The sequence below is a fragment of the Zootermopsis nevadensis genome, unplaced genomic scaffold, assembly GCF_977971745.1.
Source record: "Zootermopsis nevadensis isolate Lab colony 2312 unplaced genomic scaffold, Znev_1.0 Znev_ptg000016l, whole genome shotgun sequence".
In the NCBI taxonomy this organism is placed as follows: domain Eukaryota; kingdom Metazoa; phylum Arthropoda; class Insecta; order Blattodea; family Termopsidae; genus Zootermopsis; species Zootermopsis nevadensis.
Genome location: NW_028259148.1, coordinates 428773 through 451959, shown reverse-complemented (window position 1 = coordinate 451959; position 23187 = coordinate 428773). Strand labels below are relative to the sequence as shown.

The 23187-nt window shown below is 36.8% G+C and overlaps 4 protein-coding genes across 8 annotated transcripts; 2 read left to right on the top strand and 2 right to left on the bottom strand.

Moving 5' to 3' along the window:
* Positions 1-2718: 2718 nt before the first annotated feature.
* Positions 2719-6036, bottom strand: LOC110828252 (transcription termination factor 4, mitochondrial). 4 transcript variants are annotated; one of them, XM_022060827.2, is made up of 3 exons: positions 5927-6036; positions 4053-4814; positions 2719-3081 (listed from the first exon to the last, which is right to left on the bottom strand). In XM_022060827.2, exons 2-3 carry the CDS (start codon positions 4805-4807, stop codon positions 2841-2843), a joined length of 996 nt encoding a protein of 331 aa, XP_021916519.1. In that variant the 5' UTR covers positions 4808-4814; positions 5927-6036; the 3' UTR covers positions 2719-2840. The 4 variants fall into 4 exon arrangements, with proteins under 4 accessions (XP_021916519.1, XP_021916497.1, XP_021916506.1 ...); XM_022060805.2 differs by lacking the exon at positions 5927-6036 and adding an exon at positions 5634-5791; XM_022060814.2 differs by lacking the exon at positions 5927-6036 and adding an exon at positions 5393-5608.
* A 152-nt stretch (positions 6037-6188) lies between these two features.
* LOC110828276 (RNA-binding protein 7) lies at positions 6189-9369 on the top strand. The gene is made up of 2 exons (XM_022060840.2): positions 6189-6322; positions 6406-9369. Exons 1-2 carry the CDS (start codon positions 6239-6241, stop codon positions 7042-7044), a joined length of 723 nt encoding a protein of 240 aa, XP_021916532.1. The 5' UTR covers positions 6189-6238; the 3' UTR covers positions 7045-9369.
* Positions 9370-11536, bottom strand: LOC147873700 (TLC domain-containing protein 5-like). Its single transcript, XM_087349793.1, is given in 2 exon segments — positions 9370-11349; positions 11351-11536. Coding segments are annotated over 2 exon segments (453 nt in total). The 3' UTR covers positions 9370-11082.
* A 1291-nt stretch (positions 11537-12827) lies between these two features.
* grp (serine/threonine-protein kinase grp) lies at positions 12828-22954 on the top strand. 2 transcript variants are annotated; one of them, XM_022060786.2, is made up of 10 exons: positions 12829-13020; positions 13527-13675; positions 14785-15008; positions 16468-16532; positions 16781-16906; positions 17697-17826; positions 19760-19966; positions 21338-21651; positions 21743-21871; positions 22286-22954. In XM_022060786.2, the coding sequence occupies exons 2-10, from the start codon at positions 13578-13580 to the stop codon at positions 22502-22504; spliced, it is 1512 nt and encodes a 503-aa protein (XP_021916478.1). In that variant the 5' UTR covers positions 12829-13020; positions 13527-13577; the 3' UTR covers positions 22505-22954. The 2 variants fall into 2 exon arrangements, with proteins under 2 accessions (XP_087205441.1, XP_021916478.1); XM_087349315.1 differs by lacking the exon at positions 13527-13675 and having other exon boundaries at positions 12828-13020.
* The last annotated feature ends 233 nt before the right edge of the window (positions 22955-23187 follow it).

Here is a 23187-nt window from a genome sequence, read left to right as displayed (position 1 = left end):
TCCGATCTACTTTCTGCAGTAAAAAAAAAATTGTTCATTTTGGTCATCCGAAAATTTAAGCGTCATAACTTACCGAACCGGAAGGTTCATCACCGAATTAACCAAAGCCCTGTCCTGGGCCAACAAAATCCAGTCTCCTTCAACTCCTATCTCCCACAGATCCCGCTTAATACTATCCTCCCATCTACGTCTAGGTCTCACCAGAGGTCTCTTCCCCTCAGGCTTCTCAAGACAGTATTTGAACGTAATTTGGAGGAAATAACTGGAGGCCGGAGGAAAGAATGTCCTTGTTAGCTGCTTTATAATTTGTTATCTTCTCGAAATATTATGATCAACTGAAGGAGGGTGAGACCTGGGGGAGGGGGGGGCATGTATTTTGCATGTGAGTGAGAATAAATGCACAAAAAATTTTCAGTTGAAAAACTTTTAAGGAAGAAGACCAGTTTGGAGGCGAATGATTAGAAAATGAAAGCGAACCATATACAAATTCCACACGGAAGGTTTCGACATTCATCAGTTACGGCCATTAGAAGAATAAAATCTCCAGTGTTAGCCATTTCAAATAAAATCTTCTTGTACAAGTTTGATGACGAGAAGAACCTTCGAGCTTGTAAATTTTCAGGAGCTGAGAAACTTTGACCTAGTGAGTATTTTGTACAAGCGTTTTCTGAACATGGAAAATACGATCCCCTGCCATGTAAACCCAAATGTCATATAAGAATTAGTTTTCCCACTGACTCCATGCAGCAGAGTCCAACTTCAGAAGTTGATAGTCGCTCAGCTGTTCCTTCTGTGGAACCCTAAGTTCCATTGTCGTATCCTGGCCCTGCCCCCTAGAGTCACGTGGTGAGCGCTCTGATAAAGGGAGGTGTTCGAAATTACTGAATTTTTCTTCTATCCTCGGGGCCGTTCAAGTGAATGCGTACGAAATCGGCAACTTCGTTACCGCCGGCGTGACAGTGTGAAGTGCGCTTTCTCACCAGCCGCGTAAGCGAACGTCAGCCAGGCGAGAGAAAGAGAGAGAGCATATCAGGGGTGTCAAAACAGATATCCGCGACAATAAGACTTGATCCAAAATGACTTAGCTCACGCTACGTTTAGATTCGCGTTAAAAACACAACACGGTTGTAATTTGATGAGCGACACAGGCATTAACGAGTTGGGGAGTACAGAAACATGTCAGAACAGTCTGGACCAATGGCTTTTGCGGGGACGAAGTGTCTGGCTGGGTGATGACGTCATGTAACCATGGCACCGAAGGTAACCATGTTTTATATTTCTGAAGACAGTGTGTTGCAAGCATTATGAAAACATTCTCCATGTGGTGTTTCGAAATGTCTGGAGATTGTTGTCAGCATGTTGGAATACCATAAGAAAGACATGTAATGGTTTTTACTTTTCCTAGAACTGACCTACATAAATTAACAAACGAATGAAAATCGCATTGATCCCTTGTACATTTCTTGTAAATGTCTTTCAAGACTAAAAACCTTGAAAAAATATTTGTTCTAAAGTACCTTATGGAGACAGTAAGGACGTCTGAAACGTCTGAAAACAATCCACCAGATTAAACGGCGCTACAAGTCAGAAGACAGCGGGTCTTAAGTCGTAACAATATTTTGTGACTCACAAACAAACGTTTGGTCACCCCTTGTATATGTTATGTTAGCATTTAACGGGAGGCAAGCAGACCAGACCAATGGGAAAGCCCAGCATGGATTCTAAAGCAAGCATTTTGACAGTTCTATAACTAACAAGCCTTGACTACGTAAACTACGGCCAGACAGAGAAAGAGAGATCCCCAGTTTGCGTTAAGTTTGTTGTCGTAAGTGGAATGCTCTTTCAAACTACGATTTTCGTATTTTTAACGCAGATCTGGACCAAATTTCGTCTAGTCTTTCTTTTATTTTAGAAATTGAGTTGGTTAATGGCGTTTAGGGAAATATTTGTTGTTTGTTCCAAAAATTGAAGTGGGTGATTTTAGGGGTACCTTAGGGGGTGTACCCGTGACAGTAATTTGCGTGATGAAACAATTCCATTACTAGTTACAGAAGGCCTTTATCGAAACGTAACATGAGACGTCAGTTCATCATCTCTGATGATGGAGGCAGCAAGGACCTCTGAAACTTATACCAGACTGCAAGCCATACTCACCACCTTGGGAACCTGAAATCTCAACCAAATTTACTTTTCCTCCTAAGACAGCCCACTCCGAGTCTCTGCTTATAAAAAGTATGAGGGGAAAACGTGCATCTTCCGAGAACTTCTCGTTATTAGGCTGTCCGAAGCATTGCGTAGTTCTGACAATACATTTTCATAACATAACCTCATTTTACAGCACACTCTATGTATTATTATTTAGTGTCCTGTCTGACGATAGGTCCATATGAACAGGATCCTTCCATCCTTTTCTCGGACTGGGACCTGTTCATATACGTTCTTGGCAGATGATCCAGAAGTGGTTTGCCATTGCCTTCTTCTGTGTGTGAATGGAGTAATTGTTGGGATGCCACGGAGGAAAACTCCGTGTTGCCTAAACCACGGCCTTGCCCAACACAAGTTATAAATTCGGGCACCGCCGGGAATCGAACCCGAGACCCCCAGGATTACATGGCCAGCGTTCTAACCGCTAGACCACCGTGGCAGTTCCACACCCTATGTACTTCATCATATTACAAATTACAACACGGAAGGATTTCCAAACATTCATCGAAATCATATTTTGAATTTTAATATATTTTTGTATTTCTGAACAACGACAAAATATACAGATCAGACGCTGCGTTAGTTTCAGTACTTTACATTTTCATTTACAGATGGACTTATTTTAACTGCGACAATCACTCGCCGTCCGACAAATTGTCTTCGCTCTCGCTGTCGTCTTGGTTCTTCAGTTCTTCGCTGTATATTTCCCTGAATACGTCCAACTCTTCAAGAGTGAGGTCACAGGCAACTTCTGAAATAAACGTCTCATTGCTGGTGTCTGTAATGTGACTGAGACGCGGATTCTTGTTCCAGGGCTGCTGCCTTTCTTCGACCTTTGTCCCTTTGATCTTCTCTGGCGTCACATACAGACCAGCCCTACACAAAATATCTTAGTTTACACGACAAATTTATTAATATAATCTCCTGTGACTCTTTTTTCATGTACCGACGACCGTGGGTTGTCGCGCCGTGCAGCCTGGTATAAGTTTACCAACTTTTCATAGGTCCTTCCTGCCTCCATCATCAGGTTGATGAAATGTCAGTAAACTTCTACCCTCTACATCGTGCAACGACCCAGAAGACGGCCGTCTTCGGGCTCGCCGCCCTGAGAACCTCAGATCCTACGAGGGTCTAGAGCACAGCAAGCAAGTCGGATCACTGCTGGCAGATCGTCCTAAATAAAGTTCTTGCAAGAGAAAAACTAACATAAGTAGGATTTGGGGGTTTTCACGGCGGAATGTACGAAGATCGCCGTCTTCTGGGTTGTAGCGGTTAACTTCCACCGCACTACACGGGACTACAGCTCAGAAGACAGCGATCCTCAACAAGAATGTTATTCAAAAATGAATTTGACATGACAAAAATACTGCTTATGATAATTAGAAACTCAGAAGACAGTGGCAATGAAACGTTGGATCTCCGTCCCTAAAATTACGAAGGTCAGAATGCCTACAGTACGTTGACATTTCTACCCAGAAGCCCAACACTGACATTAAATAACATTAGCATCGATACAGTGTCATCACATAAGCCATAATCGACGAACCATTCGTTCGTTCAACGTCGATCGGTTTATTGACTGTTTATCGGCACCATATCACCTGCAGAGGATTTTTAGTATTATATATGATGACTTAAAAGGAAGTGGCTGTACGCCATTAGAGGGTACTAACCGAGAATTTGCCCAAAATGGCTGGGGGAAAACTGTGAAAAATGTTTCTTCGGGGTGTCTCATTCCCGGGAAAGATTCAAACCAGGTACCTCCCAAATGAATGTCAGATGCATTAATGCTTTCACTGTAAAGAATGCCCCTACTCTATCAACAATGACAGCAACTTGATACAAACCTTTTTAAAAACGCGTGCCTCGTCCGAATTTCATCCAAAGTACGATTGAACACGTAACACTTGGTTAGGTTTTCCTTAGTTGTGTCTATCTTCATAATATTCTCTACGTAACTGAGCTTCGCTTCCACGTCGTTCCAGTTTCCATACAGCAGATTAGGGCAATTCTGCAGCAGCCTGACGACACTTTTTCCGTGCGACTTTCCTAATGAAAACAACAGTGGTATTCTTCGCTGCAGTTCGTATCTACTAACTGAAACAAAATGTGGGCAAGCTACCAACAGATCCAACACATTGTCATATCCAAGATCACAATTAATCCAGTTTTCCATGGATAACCTAAATTCATTACTTTCAACCACACTGATTAAATCCGGATACAGAGTTAACATCCTTAAAGAATCTTTTCCTGTAAATCCATGATATTTTAATTCTTTGAAACAGTTTTCCCATTGTAATGGTGATTTATTTAATAGTTCTGGTGATACTTCTAAAGCATTTAACAGATCATCAGGTTGAATCCGTTCTTTTACAGTCACTTCTATTAATGATGCTATTTTAGGATTTTGGAATCTGTCATCAGTGGAACACGGTGGTGACTTCTCAACAACTGTACAAAATCTCTGTTTCTCTATTTCCATCAATGTGCTGTATTCAAAAATGTTCCTCTTCCATCCTGCAGTAATTGTACCATTACAACATGAAGACGCCCTCCTCAAACCCAACAACACAGTCGATGTCCTCTTCAGAACCTGCATGTTTTACCTGAAAAATAACATAATCATGTTTCTAGAAGATCAAATGCTTTCACAGTGATCCAGTGCCAGTGTGAATCTTTTTCTGGGTGATGGCTCCATCTAAATACAGGTTGAATTGCTGATGTTTTGAGGACCCTCACAATCTCCAACCTCAAGCCAAATGTTAGCAATACAGTCTACACCTACACAATGCCATCACACCAAAACAAAATCCACAGTTACATTATTGAGTTAACACCAGAAAACTTCAAAAGGAGGTAAAGATTCACCATCATAAATACAACTCAGTTCTAATCCAGTTCTCTCTCTTCATAATGTTTCTGTAAGATGCAATTTAAAGCCACCTTTTACTCTGCATTTAAATGTATGTGCATAAGTTTACAAAATTTTATTGGTCAAATGTTACAAGGAATTAATCATCAATACTCTTATTTTCTCATTTGTGAAATCAAACAATAGTGGCTAGTGAACAGCAAATTATCCTGCAATGTTAGGTATATCTTTTTTTAATTCTGTACTGAAACATTCATGCACATGATGAATTAAAACTTTTGTCAGTGATGAATCAAGCCACTAATTACTGACCTCTGAACACAGAAACGTGTTGTTTATTGTCTGTTAACTTTGCATCCCACACAATTATCATCCTAGGCACTGTCATCGTCAGTCTCAGGATATTAAAGTTGTAATGTTTGTCGCGCAAAATTAAAAAAGAAGTGATTAAAGGAAACCCTATGTACAGAATTTATAAACTAGATATGAAAAATCCAAATTCATTAGACCTATTTAAACCCTTTATAAACATAAAGAACGTCATTCTACTAACCATTGATAACCATTGGCAGCAATACATTTCCTTTCATGACATCTGTTGCGTAGAAGAGTAATTACAATATAAATAAGTGACATAGAATTTATTTGTGTTCCATGGATCCTTCATAGGCCGATACCAAGGATGTAGAACACATCACAGCTCAAATTCAATACTTGTTTCTAATACAACTTACATATGACTGATTTACAGTCAAGTACAGTATTACAGCAAAAATAATTACACAAGAAATCAACCTTATGCCCATATATTAGTTTCTAATTGTGATTTCACTATTTTCCACTTACTGGATACAAAACAGTTTTACTCTTGCTGTTCTCTGTGGGTCTTTGTTCGTAGGTTATCTATGGTCGATGTCACGGATTAGTTCATCGAGGAAGCCATGTGCAAATGTTTATGTCGTTTGTGGTTGTTTACCAAAACGTTTAAATTCAAAATAACTCTTCAGTTTTGCTATCATAAGGAGGTAAAGTATGTCAAAGATATTAATCCTTTGTACTGATTTAACCAGGTTGTCAAACTGACAAGTTGGCCCTTAGCCGAAAATCTATCAAATCCCTAACAACATTCGTAACCTGGATTCTCGGCGTAGTTGTGATATGGATGAAGACAGAAGAACTGTATGGTGTGGCAATTTGTCTGAGAAAGTTACTGAAGACATTTTGTACGAACTGTTTGTTCAGGTACGTTGGTATTGATGACAGTTTTGAGTAATTGTAGGTTACTAGGAAATGTTGAAGGTTGAGTTTTTTTTCTGCTTTTGTAGGCTGGTCCATTGGAGAGAGTACATATACCAAAAGATAGAGAAGGCATACAACGCACTTATGGCTTCGTTACTTTCAAACATGAGTGTTCAGTACCTTATTCTCTAGCGCTGTTTGAAGAAACAACTTTGTTCAATAAGCCTTTAAGGCTGCGATCAAGAAATTGTACAAACAATGATATTCATCATGGCATGAATGACACTCGTGGAAGCGAGAGACAACGTACCCAGTCTCTTCCAAATAACTTAGACTATACTATGATTGCACCTACAGTGCCAGATTACAATATGTTACTCCAGCTTGGACAGCAGATGTTAATTCCATCATCTTTTGGTTTGGGTTCATCGCCAGTCCAGGTGAATCAGTTCAGTGCATATTTACCAAGCAACAGTTCACCTGTGTATAGAAGTCAGCTGAACAGCTCATACTATTTAGGTGGAAGTCTTGAAAAATTGTCTCAAAATAGCCGTGATATCTATGGGCATAACATAAATTACCCCTTTCCTCATGGTTCTCATGGTGGTGGATCTAGAGGTCATGAACGCAACCATGATAGTAACAGTCACCATAGCAACTTGCATCATCATCATCGTCATCGTGACGATGAACATCGGGGCAGGAGTAGAAAACGACGCTACTAAGACCGGCATGCAGTTTGAAACAATGTAAGAAAGAAACTGCTGTTAAACTGTACATTGACATTGCTGATGACCGGACACTGAAGAAGAATATGCAATACATAGGTACAAATTTAAACTGGTGTTCACTAGAGATATTCGATTTTATAAGTTGGTTATTTCTGAATTTTTCACAATGTGGCATACTGACAAAACATAATAGTGCTGGTATATTTACCATGTGACTCAGCTTTAAGAGTGTATCAGTACAAGAATGTTTTAGAGCGCTGTTTTTTCTATGTTTAATGACTTTTTAAAATATATTATACTATAATTTGTAGTAAAGAAAAATCCAGTGTAAGGAATCACAGTATAAAAGTTATTCCTCATTATTATACTGTAAATCAACAAAATACAAAGTGGTACAAAGAATCTTGTATGTAAAAATCACAGTTGAAAACCATAAATCTGTCATCTTATTTTTTTAAATAACAGTACATAAATACAAACTTTTATACTCAGGAAAATGCATGTAAGGAAATTATGACCAGAAATACTTTTAATAACAGTAACAATAATAATAATAACAACAAAGGTTTAGAACTGCTGGTCTATTTTTTCATAAATCTGTGAAACACTATAATGCTCTTTTTCAGTATGTTGTGGTGAATTTCAGTATTGTTTCTATTTTGGATTTTCGTACAGCTCTTATACATGTCAAATGTTACTTGTATTGGTTTATTACTTTGCAAAATTGTAATAAAGTAGCCTTTATATTTATAGTTCCATATCCACCCATCTGTGGATGTTGGATTTAATTTATTGATTTTTGTTTATTTCATTTCTGTGAAAATAGTCACATGTGGTTTTCAGTTTGTAGTTTATACAGAATGGTACAAGAGATTTCAAAATATATTCATTTACAACCAGATTCATGAAGTTTTGGCAAAGATTTGTATGCATTACAGGTAGGGCTTCAGATTAAATTTTTAAGTCTGATAGTCTGATATGCCAGGGGTCTGAAATATTTGTGTTCAATGTGAAACCTGAATTAGTTTATATATTAAGAAATGAGGTTTATTTATTTTTCCTAGATATTATTCTCTGAGTTTTCTTAAACTGGGCAAGGCTGGAGTCTAATTTGTTGCTTGTCCTGGTGATGAAGATGATTGTGCTACATTTCTGAATATCTATTAGTTGTTCTGAACAAGGGCAGGGACATGACCCTGCATGTTGTTATTGTTGAACTGGACACTTTACTGGGATACTTTAGTTTCTGGGAGCTAAAAACTATGAAGTTACAGCCAATCAAATATTTGCTAAAATTAGTTTCTTTCTTACTTTCTTTTTTGTAATAATTGGTATAACAACTTGCAACAAATAGTATTGTATCATTAAAACTCAACTTTAAAACAGATATCTCTGTGTTCATTCGTAGAGTAGAAAATTTTCCTTCTTTGCCATCTTTATGGTTACATTTATCTTCTGTATTCTCGTGCATCCACAACCGTCAAAGATGCAGCAGCATCATCATCATCAATTGGTGTCAGTAATATACCAGAATTTAGGTTTACTGAATCAAAAAGGAGTATGACGTTTTGCTGTATACTGTCTTGTGACATGCAACAAACAATATGTTGAACATTGTTGTATGCCTCGTGTCACATATGAACTTTGCAATAATGAGTGGCATGTTGAATTTTGTGTTCCCTCAGAGTACTTGCAGGTCAAGAGGTGATGATATTACGAAGTTGTCAGTTTTATGTCAGGTGTAGAATGTGAGTTGAATGTGTGGCACTGGAGTGAAAGACAGAAAATGTTCTGCACAGAACATGAAGGATGTCTCAAGTAGCCCCTTGAAAGGTAACATAAACTGGTAGCAAATTGCTTATTTAATTGTGTTGGTATGTGATAAATTTATTTGCAATTAAAAGTGCAAAAACTGGGGAATAATTTTAATGTTATTCCTGTATTAACGTGGTGTTTTAGAGATGACTGAGTTCAGTATTTCCCTTTGAGATCACACACAGCTGATCAATACAAACTAACTGCATTGTATATAAGCAGTTATAAAAACACATCTATTTTGAATATTAAGAATACATTTTTTACAAAGTACAGAAACCTGTGTGTTGGTATAAAGCGCAACGAACTTTATTTTTAATTTGTATTATTATGCAAGAGGATTTATAAGACCTTTGTGTTGCATTATCACTGCATATCACACAGTGGACATTAAAATACAATATTATATTTGCATGGAAACTGTACCAACAGTCTATTGCAAATGTTCTGTAAATTAAACATTTATTTTTATGTAATTATGATGGAATACACAAAAACACTGAATATGCTGTACATATTTTTTTACTATCACAAAAACTTTTTGGCTAGACAAAAGTTATTTATACTGGTCCCACTCCCTGAATTGTACACAAAAATGCAGTATACTTGAAAATATATTTTGATGGAATCCAGTCTCCTTAGCAGTTATACTTTCACCCAAGATTACTTTGCTTAATTCAGTGCAAATGAGCAGCAAATCACAGAATAGTTCAATAATAGTTTATATTATCTGTAGCATTATGTAAAAATATTATTAAATTCATTTTTGTTTTCAAGCACAATAATATCTAGCATCATTACTGTGAGGGTATTTAAGGGAGAAAACAAATATTAAATTCAATATTTTGTTAGTATGATTCACAACGCTACAATGCTTAAAATGTGTTTCTTATCTTTGATAAAATCTATTTTCAAATTTCACTAAACAAACCTCTTTCATTTCATCCTAGGCATTTCAGAGATGTGAACCATTAAATTACGTCTAATGTGGCTTTCTTTTCAGAATTACAGGGAGCCAAACACACTTATATTTTCATATTTCAACATGTGTAAACATATTAGGAAAAAAAGTATCAATATAACTTTATAATATATTGCATGGTTTATATTTCATGTTTACAATAAATCACTCTGATCATGAGAGCATTGCAGTTTAGAACTTTTGTTTGTATTACATATTACTATTAAGTTACTTATACAATATACTTAACACTATTTACACGGACAGGTCTTTGTCTTATTAATGACTACCAGAACCAATAACCTACAATCTGTTGACTTGTATAAAATGGAAGTTATGCTAGAAGAAGACATAACCTTCAATGAAGCACAGCCCTCATTATGTTCCATGCCTAATTAGAGCATTTATTTTGTGCAAGCAATATTATTTGTCTTCATGGAAATTACTTTTTTATTTAATCCTGCAGGTGGGAGAGCTTCTAACACAGTTTTGGGGCATACAAGGTGAAAATATAATTATAAATATGATGTAATGTTTTCTTTTTATATGCCTGCTAACTAATTATGAAATTATATATCAATGAAAAAATCCGATGGAAGAATATGATTGGTAATTTTATATATGATGTAGATTATGGACCAGCTTTATTTATTGTAATTTGCTATAATTTAACACGCAATTAATAGAAATGGTGGTTCATTCATGCTTCTACTACAGAAGCTATGGTACATTTTAACCATGTGATTTCAGAATTCTTGTCCTAAAAGTAGATAATTAAAAATAGGAAGCACTAGGCTTGTTGCTGACTAGAAAGACTGTCCATGAAGAATGCATGATGAAGACAAGTCTCAAATTGTATTTAGATTGAACAATGTTTTAATTCCATCAGAATATTGTTTGTTAAAACGTTGATACTACATGATTAACAGCTTTACTTTATAAGGATACTTGTTTATATATTGTGTATGTTATGTGATTGTAAGTAGGCTTGTTTAGAACAATGCCAATGGTGTGCAAAGACGTGGTTCCTCTTGTGGAAGAAATGTTTGGAGAATAGAATTTTTCCATCAGCAGAACTGAGCCAACTTTTCTTGACCTTTGTGTGTGTGTATGGTTTTAGCATTATTTTAAAATACGAGATATCAAACAAACATGAAGTACCCGTGTGTAAAGTTGTGCTTCTTAGTTATATGCTGCATATGTGACAGTAAAAAATTGCAGTTGATACCACAAATAACAAGAAATGGCATGCGTATTTATGATGCTTTACCTTTGCCTCGTTTGTAATATCTGATAATAAAGTACTGGACGATGTAAGTCATGAATACCCAAGACAAGATGTAAAATGCTGTTGCCAGAAGTTTTTATTCTGTATCAGGTCTTGGATGTAAAATAATGCAATAGTATAAATAACTACCTCCAATGATACGAATTACGAAAAACATGACCATAAATCCCAATTCAGTTAGTACAAAGACAGCAGTGTCTTTATATCCTGCTGAGCGTAAAAACTATTACACTTGGGAGGATGGGATTTGTTACCTCTAGTCCTGCCACGGCTTCTGTACCAGAAACACCTTTCGCGAGTATACGACTCAGAGCTGCGATGCTTACAGAATGATGAATAAGCATAGTCATTCCCTCTGTTTGGTGATACAGACACTAGATCATGTCAAATTTTGAAGGAAATAATGGGGGATATAAACCCATCTTGAAGAAACTTTTGCTTGCAGAAATATCTGTTGAAGTTTCATATATTTTTTTGAGCAATTCATGATTTGTGGTTGTGGTTGTAATGCAGACAGATAAATTCAGATTGTGAATTCAACAAGATATTGATCGCTGTGATTTTAGTATACCATATCAGCTGGTTTGAAAAACGTAGAAAGAATAAGCACAGTCTTTGCTGTAGTCGATCAATTGTTTTATTCTTTTCTTGCAGTCTGTGGAATCTACCAATTGCGTTTCCACATACCATGCAAGCATAATGCAGACGCAGCTCTTTGGTGTGTAGAACAGGGTGGTTTTGCACTCTTTGGAATGAAATTCTGGGCGTCATTACACGTCATGGTTTTTAGTTAAGTGTAATCAGTGATACGGATGAACTCTTTAAGACTTCATTTTTATAATGGATTCACTGTTTACCTGGTAGATGGCAAAAGGAACTTGGTTCCCAGGTCTTTTTATTTAACGACGCTGTCAGTAGCTTGGACAAAGTGTCGAATGACAGGATAAATCGGGACAGATTTACATTTATTCAGTTTTCTCAGTCCGCTTTGCACTTCTCAAATTGCAAAGAGTAATTATTTACAGTATTGTATTATATCTGCTGCGGCTGCCATAGACCGTAGTGGTCTTCGTGGGCCATCATGTAGAACACTTGGCTCGGATTGCATTTCTTGTTGTCACCACTTATTTGTATTCTTTCAAAGGTAAAATTATCTCTGGTTCTTCACCGTGGCATGCAGAGGTATGAAAGAAGTGGAGACATAGCTCCATCCATTCTTAGCCTAACCATTGGATATATTCTTCCTCTGTACTCATAGCTCCGTTTGATGCCATTTGCCTATAGGTATGCGTTCGTATAAAACTGAAATGTTTTGCTCATACAAATAAATGAGCATTCAGCAATATATGTAATTGTGCCAGGAGTGCTGATAATTTTATATTACTAAAAGACTTAAAATTTCTTGAAAATAATATTTTCATATATAAAATAATACGTTTACGAGTTGTGTTTTTGATTATTTAAACTTCCGTTCCTTATTTAGTGGTGTGAATTTCAAAGATAATTACTCGATAGTTACTGCATTTTCTGGTGTCATTCAGCTGTATTTGTGTCCAGTGTATGGTGATGTGTATATTTTCTGTACACTTTGAACATTATCAGTTTGTGTAGAATATCGTAAATTCCATGTCTGTAAATTTTTGTTGTGTTCACAACTTATTTTGTTTTTTTGTATTTTTTTCTTTTAGTTGCTTGTGAGTCATCTTCGTATGAGACTCTTTGATTCCTTCCTTTATAAAAATCGCCATTTTACTGGCCTCGGCGCGAAAACGGTGATGAGCGTGTAGCGGCCATGAGAGTTCTGGTAGTGATGCTGCACAAAAGTATGGATTTTTGGTGCATTAATTGCGTTTATTGCTAAAGAAATGTATATAGGAAATGCCAAAGAAGGACAGAATACATAATGGTAAGAATATTGGTGTTTTATGTTCTAATTTGTTAGTAAAGTTGTATAATGCCCTGAGGCATCTCTTAGCCTGTTATGTCCTACAAAGTCGCGGCATTCATTGTCTTGACAACCACGTGTTGGATCTGACAGTTGACGCTTTTTAGACCATATTTTTACATTAGGATTCCATTTATTATAATTAAATAACAGTTCAAACTCGTCACAAGGCTACTATTATCTGTAAGTGACTATATATCGATATATTACTCAACGGTATTTGTAGGTACAGCAGAATAGGCGTCTGTTAATAAAGGTATTTTTAAAAGCTTAACTTCTGCAATGTAATGAAGAACCGGTGTCTTCACCCCTTTTTCTCCTGCTGAATACTGAATGCTGGCGTATGAAGCCAGAGTTTTGGTTGACCGAACTTGGTATTATATTTTTGAATTTAAGTAGTAAAATTGAGTTGCTGCTGTGTACGTACGACATTGTGAAGTGTTCTGTGTATTATTTTACTTTAACAGATTACCATGAAATATGGAGGGTAATGCAAGATAAACTTCCATACAAATAATATGGTACAGAAAGAGGAAGTAGGCATATTGTATACCAATATGGAATTTGTGGATGGGTGGACATTGGCCCAGACTCTGGGTGAAGGTGCTTATGGAGAGTGAGTAACTAATTACCAAGGCATAAGGTGTGGGTGAAAGTCATTGTGTATAAAAATTCGGTTATTAATGTTGTGATATATAAGGAAATATTTGAAGTAGTTTGCTATAATTTTACTTTTGTGTTGTGTTCATAGTGGCATATTTTCAAGAAAGTTGTTAATTGAAGTGTTCTCTTCACTGTTTTCTACAAGACAAATGTGATACCTAAAGGTGGCATTTAGAATGTATCAGAACAAATGTAGACATCTAATATTTCATTCAAGTGGCTATCAAAAATGTTTTGATCTTTCTGTAACCACCATTTTAGCTTCCAAGTTACTGGTTTTGTATATGTTTTTGTGACATTGTTCATTTATTTTTAATCTATTCTGTATTATTTGTCATAAAGTGAAAGGGGAGACAACATAGACTTTAATGACTTAACAGTGGTCCTAGTTCCCCAAACATTGATTTTCTGTGTTCTTCATCTTGCCAGCGGCAGTGTCGTAATGGAACGCATAGTCAGAGGTTTACGAACTAAATATCTTGAGGTTGTTGGTTTACACAAGTAAAAAAATGTGCTGACATCTAGAATGTGCAGTGCATGTAACATAATTCAACAAATTATACATAGTATATAAATGTTTTATGTTTGACTTTATTTTCCTGTGGGTTATACATGTTTGCAAATGCTAGTATTGTCTTTCTTTCTTCATCCTTTGCCTTTTTCCTTCTCTTCATTTCTGAATGCGCAGCTACAGGAAGAGGTCTCTTGAAATGTCTTTCAGGTTTCTAATTATGTCTTCATGAATTTCTTGAAGGTAAGCCTCTCTCAACTTCAGTTATGGTGAGCTGCCATGTAAAGGGGCAGGTCATGCTTCATAAATACTAAAGCATTGGCCTGGAAAGATGAATTATTAAATCAAAATATGTTATATTTTACTTTTTGTCAGTGCCACATTTAAATTTGAAAATATTTTCCTTAAGAAATTAGCTATGTTTGATTTTATTTACAGTAATGGAAAAACTGAAATTGAAAGAAATTAAATGAAAATTCCACTGTGCAGTACCAGTTTATTTTAAGGTTAGAAGTAATTTAACCTTTTGCCATTGATGTTTGACACAACAGAGTGAAGCTGTTGATAAATCGAAGTTCAGGTGAGGCTGTAGCAATGAAAGTGATAGACTTGGAGAAACATCCGGATGCACGAACCAGCATCCGTAAGGAGGTGTGCATTCATAGGATGTTGACTGATCCTCAAATTGTACGGTATTATGGTCAACGCCGCGAGGGCAGTGTGGAGTACATTTTCCTTGAGTACGCGGCAGGAGGAGAGCTCTTCGATCGAATAGGTGAGCACTTATACTAAAAAAATTTCAGGTTTGTGGTCTAAAAGGACCGTTTGCAATGGAGATGGTCAAACTGGCATAGGTCATTAACCAGGTTGCAAAATAGAATTTTTTTCATGAGATCCTGCACAGGGTAATTAAGGTTTGAACTTGTAATTTCTTGTGTTTAAGGTACTAAAGTAAGGCACGGACATTTTATGGATCTGGAATTACTCAATAATTTTCTTCCGTTGTCTGCTTTGTCTCGGAAGGAAAATTATTTTTTGTGCACTTAATTTTGCAGTGCAAGCAAGAAAGCTAACATTTGTAGCGGATAGTATTGCAAATGTTTGTACGGACTGCATCATCTTCATGCTTTTGTGGGGCACAGAAAGGAACTGTAAGGAAGGAGATTGTTTGAGTAATGATAATGAAAATTTATAAAGATGATGGATAATATGGACATAGTTGTCTGTGAGTGGTCATTTGTGCTATTGATTATGTTTGGTTATCCTTTTATTGCTGGCATGGATTGCAGGCAACATGGTATCAGTGCATTTATTGTCATTTCCCAGTTTGTGGGCCGTGCACTCATAATAACAGGCAAGTACATCTTGTGCCAGTAGTTCTGTTGTAATGTTATTCTCACATCAGGAAGCTGAGTACTAAAAAACTAGTATTTTGTCTGCATTAAAGGACGTGTGTAACATTCTACTAGTAAGATTTCATAGAAGTAACCAGTTTTAAGAAACTTTTGGGCCATTACAAGTTATGACTGTTCTCTCTTTGAAGGCCTAAATGAATTCTTGGGATATTGTGAAGAAGACGTTGAATTAGAAGAATATGATTTGATAAAAATAATTGAACCTAATGAAACTTTGTTGGATTATTTTAATGTGTATCTTTGAGATGGTTGTGTAAAAACTATTTGCATTTGGGGCTTTTTTGGTTAAGACTTATATAGCAAGTGATTCATAATGTTAAGATGTTTTAAAAATTCTTGTAATCCAGTATGGAGAGCTTATTTGTCACTGTGATAAGCAAAACTATTTTACAGTTCTGTTTACTAGTCACCGTCTTACAGAAGTGTACATCTGGAACCAAAACCATTGCATTATTTGAAGCATAAACATCTTTGTATAAGACATGAAATTAAATTAGTAAATTGCATAATTTTAAGAATAAAACTGAAATCGTAATGAAGATGCCTGTCTTCTGGGTTGTAGCGCTATGTAGTTTGGTAGACGTTTACTGATGTTTCAGAGGTACTTGTTGCATCCATCATCATTTCCCTGATGATGATGACGCCACAACCTAGAAGACAAATCATTTTCTTACTGGCTGTTGTGAAAATCTGATATCCTACTGAAAATTGTGTTGCTCCATGTTTGTACTTCATAATTAATTAATTCAGTTATTACTGAGCTGTGACATGCAAAGTTGCATCTAGAGATTAACGTGGCCCTTTGTTTATTGCATCCAGAGCCCGATTGTGGTATGGCAAGCTGGGAAGCTCAGAAGTATTTCAAGCAACTAATTTCAGGAGTGGTGAGTGAATATATTTTTTCTCTAAAACTTTATAACCAAAATTAATAGCTAATGTGGTTGTAGTATCGTGATTATGAACCACATTTTAAAAGTATTATTTAAATTAGTTCTGTCCTTTAAGAGGTTACGTCTTAAGACATTGAAACTTTGTTTTCAATTTCCTGGTGCATGATGGTTTTTTTAGCAAAGAATGTCGACAAATTTTGTTTTGGCTTATGTAATTTGTGCTTGTGGTATGTTGCTGACAGGAGTACCTTCATTGTTGTGGGGTTGCACATCGTGACCTGAAGCCAGAGAATCTGTTGTTGGATGATCATGATAATCTTAAGATCAGTGACTTTGGAATGGCTACAGTATTCAGGTTGAATGGAAAGGTAATTAATCATCTTAAAGCGTTACTGGTACTGCTGAGATTTTATCTCTTTTTTTTGAGGTTTTGCAAAGTGCGATATCAATTCAGAAAATGATGAACTGTGTACGTTAACACAATAGCGTTTCATCTGACTTGCGTTGAGGAAGGTACGTGACCAGATGTACCAACTTTGTGTTTCCTCAGCCTCTGTAGGTAATGCCAAGGCACAAAAACCGATGCTTCCTCCTAAAAAAATGTTGGGGTCTCTTAAAGTGTTGCGTACAGTGCAGTTGGAAGTCATTCAGAAGATAGTTTAAAATTTTGTAACTGTGCTTATCAGGTATCTGCTGTGTGTTTAATTAGTTAAAATAAGTAATTCCTCCACCATGTTTTTTAAAGCCGTGATTCAGGAATTATTTCACTGTGTAAATCCATTTCGTTGTTATACACTAAGAAGTCAGTTTTATTAAACAGATATGGCATTTTCTGTATAAGCTTAATAACACTGAATTATTCAACTAAATCTTCCAAACTTTCTTCACTTTTCTTATTAACATTTTGTGTTACTTTAAATCAGAGTTTGTCTCTGATGCATTTAAGTGTAGTAATTCTGTTGATGTTCTGCTTTAAGTTCGTCATTTGTGGTACGTACATCATAGCTCGTGGAAACCTCGTAATTGTCATGAATTTCTTCCAGGTGTTATTTATCTTTCATGTAAACCCACAATATAGGAATTTTGCACTTGTTTGTAAAGGTTTTTTGACATGCTGTGTCTGGAACGGGTCTTAACACGAATTAAATTTATTTTCAGGAGCGGACATTGGAAAAGCGTTGTGGCACGCTGCCATATGTTGCCCCAGAAGTGTTGATGCGGCCATACCACGCTGAACCAGCAGATGTGTGGTCTTGCGGTATTATTCTGGTGGCGATGTTGGCCGGAGGTGAGTGTCATCTGTAGTCGCCGTATCTGGTGAGGGTCGAGTGCACCGTCTGCCGCATGTGAAGTCTGTTGTACTTTATTAGTGACGAGCATGGCGACGCCATATTTGCTGCTTCTCAGGTTCTTGCTCACATCTTTAAATTTTGACGCAGGTTCTTATTGGCTTACAGATAAGCAGTAAAAATCTGCATAGTTAAGACTGAGTTGTGACGGGAAGTGCCCTTGTTCGCGTTTGCTTTCTGCCTCTGATAAATTCCAGCCAGCTGTAAGGCTTTCATTGGATTCTGTGATCGCAGTTTTATATTTGTTCTCAGTTCTACACTTAATTATTTACAATAAATTATGCTTCTCCTCGTTAACATGTAAGGCGACGGGTATGGTCAACTGTGTGTAATCCTCCCGTCCTCCAAATATTGTTTGTGGCTCTGTGTTTGTGTTTTATTGCATTGTATTGCACAAATGTTTTCGTGTAAGATCTGTTTGAATCCTTATGCACGTATAAAAGCACGCACTGGCCGCACAAGATGACTGCGACAGGTCGTCGGTTCTGAATCCCCTCAGCACATCCGTAAAATTAAAACATTTTTGTTTGCTTCCTGTGTGACAATTTATGCGTGCAGGTATGAAGTAGAGGAATTATTCTGCGCTTTGGCCCTAAAGCTGTTCTATATAAGAATGGCAAACTTTAAATTAATAAATATAATGCTTTAGTTACTTACATTATATACATTATGTACCAGCTATAGAGAAATTAACATAGACGTTAAATAAAATATTAGTGTCTCAGCTGAAACCCTGTCTGATATCAGAGCGTACTGAGAACTTCACACATATGAATAATAAAGTAGATGCACATTTTGGGATGTTCTTGCATGAGACAGTGACCCCTAAACATACTTAATGAGAGAGTTCCACTACATGAATTTGCGGCAGTGAATAACTGGCTGTACGAGAACTTCTGGAGTGAGATTCAGATTGATTTGAAGTGTGAATGGCATTTTAAATTTGCTTTGCACCATTTTGAAGATAGCGAGAACTGTGGTCCTCTCTTTGGTATCCTAGCTGTAGGTCGTGTTGGTTCCTCCTAAAGCTATTGTACCAAAGTCAGGAACCGTGTTCCAGTCGTCACTACAGCATCGTCACAGCATGAAGGAATGTTGCACAAATGCACAGTATGGGTGTTTGAATTACCGGGTTGTGTGTGTGTACGTACAGTCGCTTTCTTTGTATGTTTAGGAAAGTTGGCAATCCTTCTGTCACATAATTTAGTCAATCTTTTTGTGCTTGTAGTGCACTTTTCTTGACCCTTATTTGTGTGTAGAAAGTGGTTGAATGGTGTCAACTATTTGACATGTTTTGTGCGATTTTGAAACACTGTATTTTACTTGAAGCATAGATTATTAATTGACGGACTGCATAGGAAAATGTTGATGTTTACTGTTTGACAAGTTGTCATTTCACGCACGTTTCTAGATTAGAGTTCATCCTGGAAACTATCAGTGGACATATTAAATGTTTCAAACACTGTTTCCTTGTGATTGCATTTTATATTGTGTTCACACTGTAACATTGTTACATACCCAGCATGAAGTTAAGTAATTTAATTGCGTAGTTTTGTTGCTTTTATGTCATGAGCAAAATCAGAAGGTTCAGTGTGCATAGAATGTGGTTTGAAACGTGTTAATCCTTCCCAACCAAACCCTGTCAAAACAATACAAGAAGTGTTTCACAATTTAAAGTGCTGCTGTTTCAAATAGTTTGTTAAATTTGCCATAGAAGTCACCACATGCACTGTAGTTTAGATACAATTTTAATGAACTAGAAGACAAATATTTTCTGATGACAGTTGTTGCTAGAAGCAAAGCATTTTGTGAAAAACCAAAATTTCTCTACTCTCCTGGTATGCAATATGGCTGAAAATATTCTTATTACAGAATTACCATGGGACCAGCCAACTGGAGAATGTAAAGAGTACATGGTTTGGAAGGATGGTAAGGCGGTACATCAGACTCCATGGAGTAAGTTGGACCATTTGGCATTGTCCCTAGTGCGGAAGATCCTTGTTCCTTTACCCTCTGGCCGCTCAAACATAAAGCAGATACAGGCTCACCGCTGGTGTAAGAAGTATTTTGATAAATTAGGTAAGTACACTAGAGTTTGCTTATCTGTGATCATTATAATCATTGTGATGGTCATGCCCTTTTGAGATTTCAAGTTCTGTCTGAGTATCAAAACCACTGTCTCCTGTCTGACTAAACAGTTGTCATTAGTTTTTCTTCATTCGCACTTCAGTAATTCTTGAAGGTTGTTATTCAGATAACGCATGTTGCTTTGAAAGTTTTTAAAAGTATCCTCCCTCCCATTTGTTTTACTTCTCCATTATATTATTATTTTACTCCCCCCAGAACAGTAGTGGGCACATATATTTGGAAAAATATAACATGGAGATAAAATAACTGTACTTTGTGTGTATTTGAAACTGTTGGCTGTTGACAAGAGATTTTCTCTCTGAATTTACAAGATTAATATCGTGTTCTTTTATTAGTGGTTGGCCATTTAACAAACGGTGTCGATGTGTATGTGTGTATTTTTGTTCATTGAAAATGTCTGTGTGCTTAGTCAGGTACTGAGTGACTCTGAGGAACATTGACACTCAAAGGAACTTGGTATCCGTCTCTGTGGACAGAATTTGCATCCTCTTGCAGTAGATCTACCGGGTCACCCATAAGCATTTGTCTTTTCTTTGGTGATGTAGCTGTATGATTGCTGTACAAGGTCATAAAGCTAGATTACCAAAGCAAATACATTGGCTAAATCACCATTGGAAGAAGTTTGATTTAAAGCACCAAAGCTGAAGAAGAGAGAAGATGATGCTGTTGTCCTCTCTTTGGTGATCTAGCTGTATGAGTGCGAGTGGACGTCATAAAGCTAAATTACCGAAGTCAGGAAAACAGTGTAGTCTGCAGTTTAGTTTTGTGTAGTGATCCAGATGCTCTGCACTTCAAACTTTTGTCTTAAAGTTATGTTCGTGAAGGTCGTCTCCATCATACGGTCTTCATTGAGTAGTCGATTGTTATTAAGCAGTTAAAAATATCCCCTGCTATGGCACCAGAAGGTTCGTCACCATCACAGAGGCATGTCATTGGTTCATATCTGTTTGCATACTATGTAATGGGAAAGTTAGGGGCTTTCATGGTGGTGAAAATGTGCATCACGGTTCTTTAGGTTGTGGTGCTGTATAAGTCTTGTAGGTGTCGACGGTGTTTGAAAGAATCTCTCTGTCTTCAGGGTAGAAGTGTCTGTCCTGTAGATGGAGTCAGTACATTATAACACATTACGTAGTTCTGATGAACCCTTGTGTGTGATATTAATTGTTGTAAGATGTATAAATGCAACCGTCACTTTGTTGTTAATCAGCTTTCATGGTAACTCCTTAAATGTCCAGTAAATCTGCATCTTAAGTGACTGAAATTTTAATATCAAATGTACTTCATTCAGTGAACGTGTTTCAGGATCACCAAACAGGGACACGTTTTCACCAAGAGATGGGCATCGTAACAAGCGGGTGTGCTCTGGCGCCGAACTGTCTTCAATCTCTCCTCCTGGTGCAGCATCTGATGGTTTTGCCTTGGATGACTCGATGGCCAGATTATGCAGATCTCAGCCAGAACCAAGATTAGAGCAGCCCAGTGTACCAGTTTCCAGTGTTGCTGCTGCTATGCTAGAAGAAAAGGTGTCCTCGTTCTCGCAGCCGGCATATCTCGATGACATGCTCCTGAACTCCCAGCTTCACACGACTCAGCCTTCTACTCAACCATCCAGTCAGGTATACCAACGTAGATAGCTGAATGCGGTGATATTTGAATCGGTTCACTTTTATAAATAGTGGGTTACAGTCTCAATGTTTTGTTTTGCAGAACACCTTCCAGAAACTGGTGCGGCGGATGACTCGTTTCTTTGTGCGTACAAGCTATGAGGAAACAGTTGAACTAATGTGCAAAATGCTTGATAGGTTGAGCTATTCATGGAAAATTGCAGCCAAAGTGGTATGTGGTATTTGTTCTCTGTTAATTTAAAATGATGCATGCCCATCTTGCAATTAAGTCTTCCCGTCATGTTTATGGGTCATTCCGAAAGACCCTCAACTTGCTACATTTTCAGATACGTTCCTCCGACCATCTTGTCAAAAATTCTCAGGGGAGTTCTTGGAAATTTTTAGCTTTGCTGTTGTGACTTTTTTGTTGACATTTTAGCAAAGTTTTTCATCTTCATATTCGTGGCTAAAATTAATTTTACTTTTTTGTGTCAAGTTACGCTAGCTTAGAACAGTCAGTTGGGAACTATTTCTGACCATATTCATATAAGAGGCTTTGTTCCTTTTCTGTAAACTTGGCTTATCGTTTTTTTAAATGCTATGAATAATTTTACTCCAATTTCACTAATTTTATTTTATTTTTCAGTTAACAATCACAACAGTAGACAAACGCAATATGAGGCTGGTTTTCAAAGCAGCTGTTCTTGATATGGATGGCAAGACATTGCTGGATTTTCGATTGTCAAAAGGATGTGGTTTAGAGTTTAAGCGCCATTTTGTTAGCATCAAACAGAATTTGGAAGACATTGTGTTAAAAGGGCCAGTCTCATGGCCAATTGCAATGGCTACCAATAATGTTCCTTAATCTGTGATTTAATCTGTGTGTGAACTGTCATGTGGATTAAAATTGTAAAAAAGACACGTACCATTATTATCAGTGTTGAATCATGTTAACAAAATGTAATTGTTCTGTAATATCTTATTTTTATCATATATGTGGATTCATTGTGATACTCAGACTTACTTTATGTTTAAATTTAGAGAAAGCATTTAACTCGTGAACCATATTTTCATGTGGCTGTTACAAATTACGGTGAATTTGCCGTGTGTTTCGCTGTTACAGGAGTCGTGAGCACTGAAATGAATTGTTGCTGTCATTGCAGCTTATGTTGACCCACATATATTTATAGGCCTCTGTAAATGTACATTTTATAGTGGGGGAGAAGTAAGGTGTTTTGATCAAGTTTTCAAGTTCATGTCCAAGCTTATGGTAGCTTGTAATTGACAGTATTATTAAAATGGAACTAAGTCCAGATTTACAGCTGTTAATTCTTCTTGTCACTGATGGGAAACATCGATATTGACCATTTCTAGAACCACTAAAAATTGTCCTTACAAACACGTTAACCACCTTATCATGTACCTTCAGCTTCCCTATTGACCTTTGTATTTGTGATAAGCACCTCTGGTCATTGTCTTATGAAGCTACCTGGCTATAAGGGGTTCATTCAGTGGTGCTACCATCTATGACGAGGATTCGTCCTTTAC

Excerpts from the sequence above, each read along its gene's own strand:
- LOC110828252 (XM_022060827.2), bottom strand. The coding sequence starts at position 4,807 with ATGCAGGTTCTGAAGAGGACATCGACTGTGTTGTTGGGTTTGAGGAGG. Across the intron at positions 3,082-4,052 it reads AGGCACGCGTTTTTAAAAAG|GGCTGGTCTGTATGTGACGC; the intron begins GTTTGTATCAAG and ends TATTTTGTGTAG.
- LOC110828276 (XM_022060840.2), top strand. The coding sequence starts at position 6,239 with ATGGATGAAGACAGAAGAACTGTATGGTGTGGCAATTTGTCTGAGAAA. Across the intron at positions 6,323-6,405 it reads TGTACGAACTGTTTGTTCAG|GCTGGTCCATTGGAGAGAGT; the intron begins GTACGTTGGTAT and ends CTGCTTTTGTAG.
- grp (XM_022060786.2), top strand. The coding sequence starts at position 13,578 with ATGGTACAGAAAGAGGAAGTAGGCATATTGTATACCAATATGGAATTT. Across the intron at positions 13,676-14,784 it reads GGTGAAGGTGCTTATGGAGA|AGTGAAGCTGTTGATAAATC; the intron begins GTGAGTAACTAA and ends TTGACACAACAG. Across the intron at positions 15,009-16,467 it reads AGAGCTCTTCGATCGAATAG|AGCCCGATTGTGGTATGGCA; the intron begins GTGAGCACTTAT and ends TATTGCATCCAG.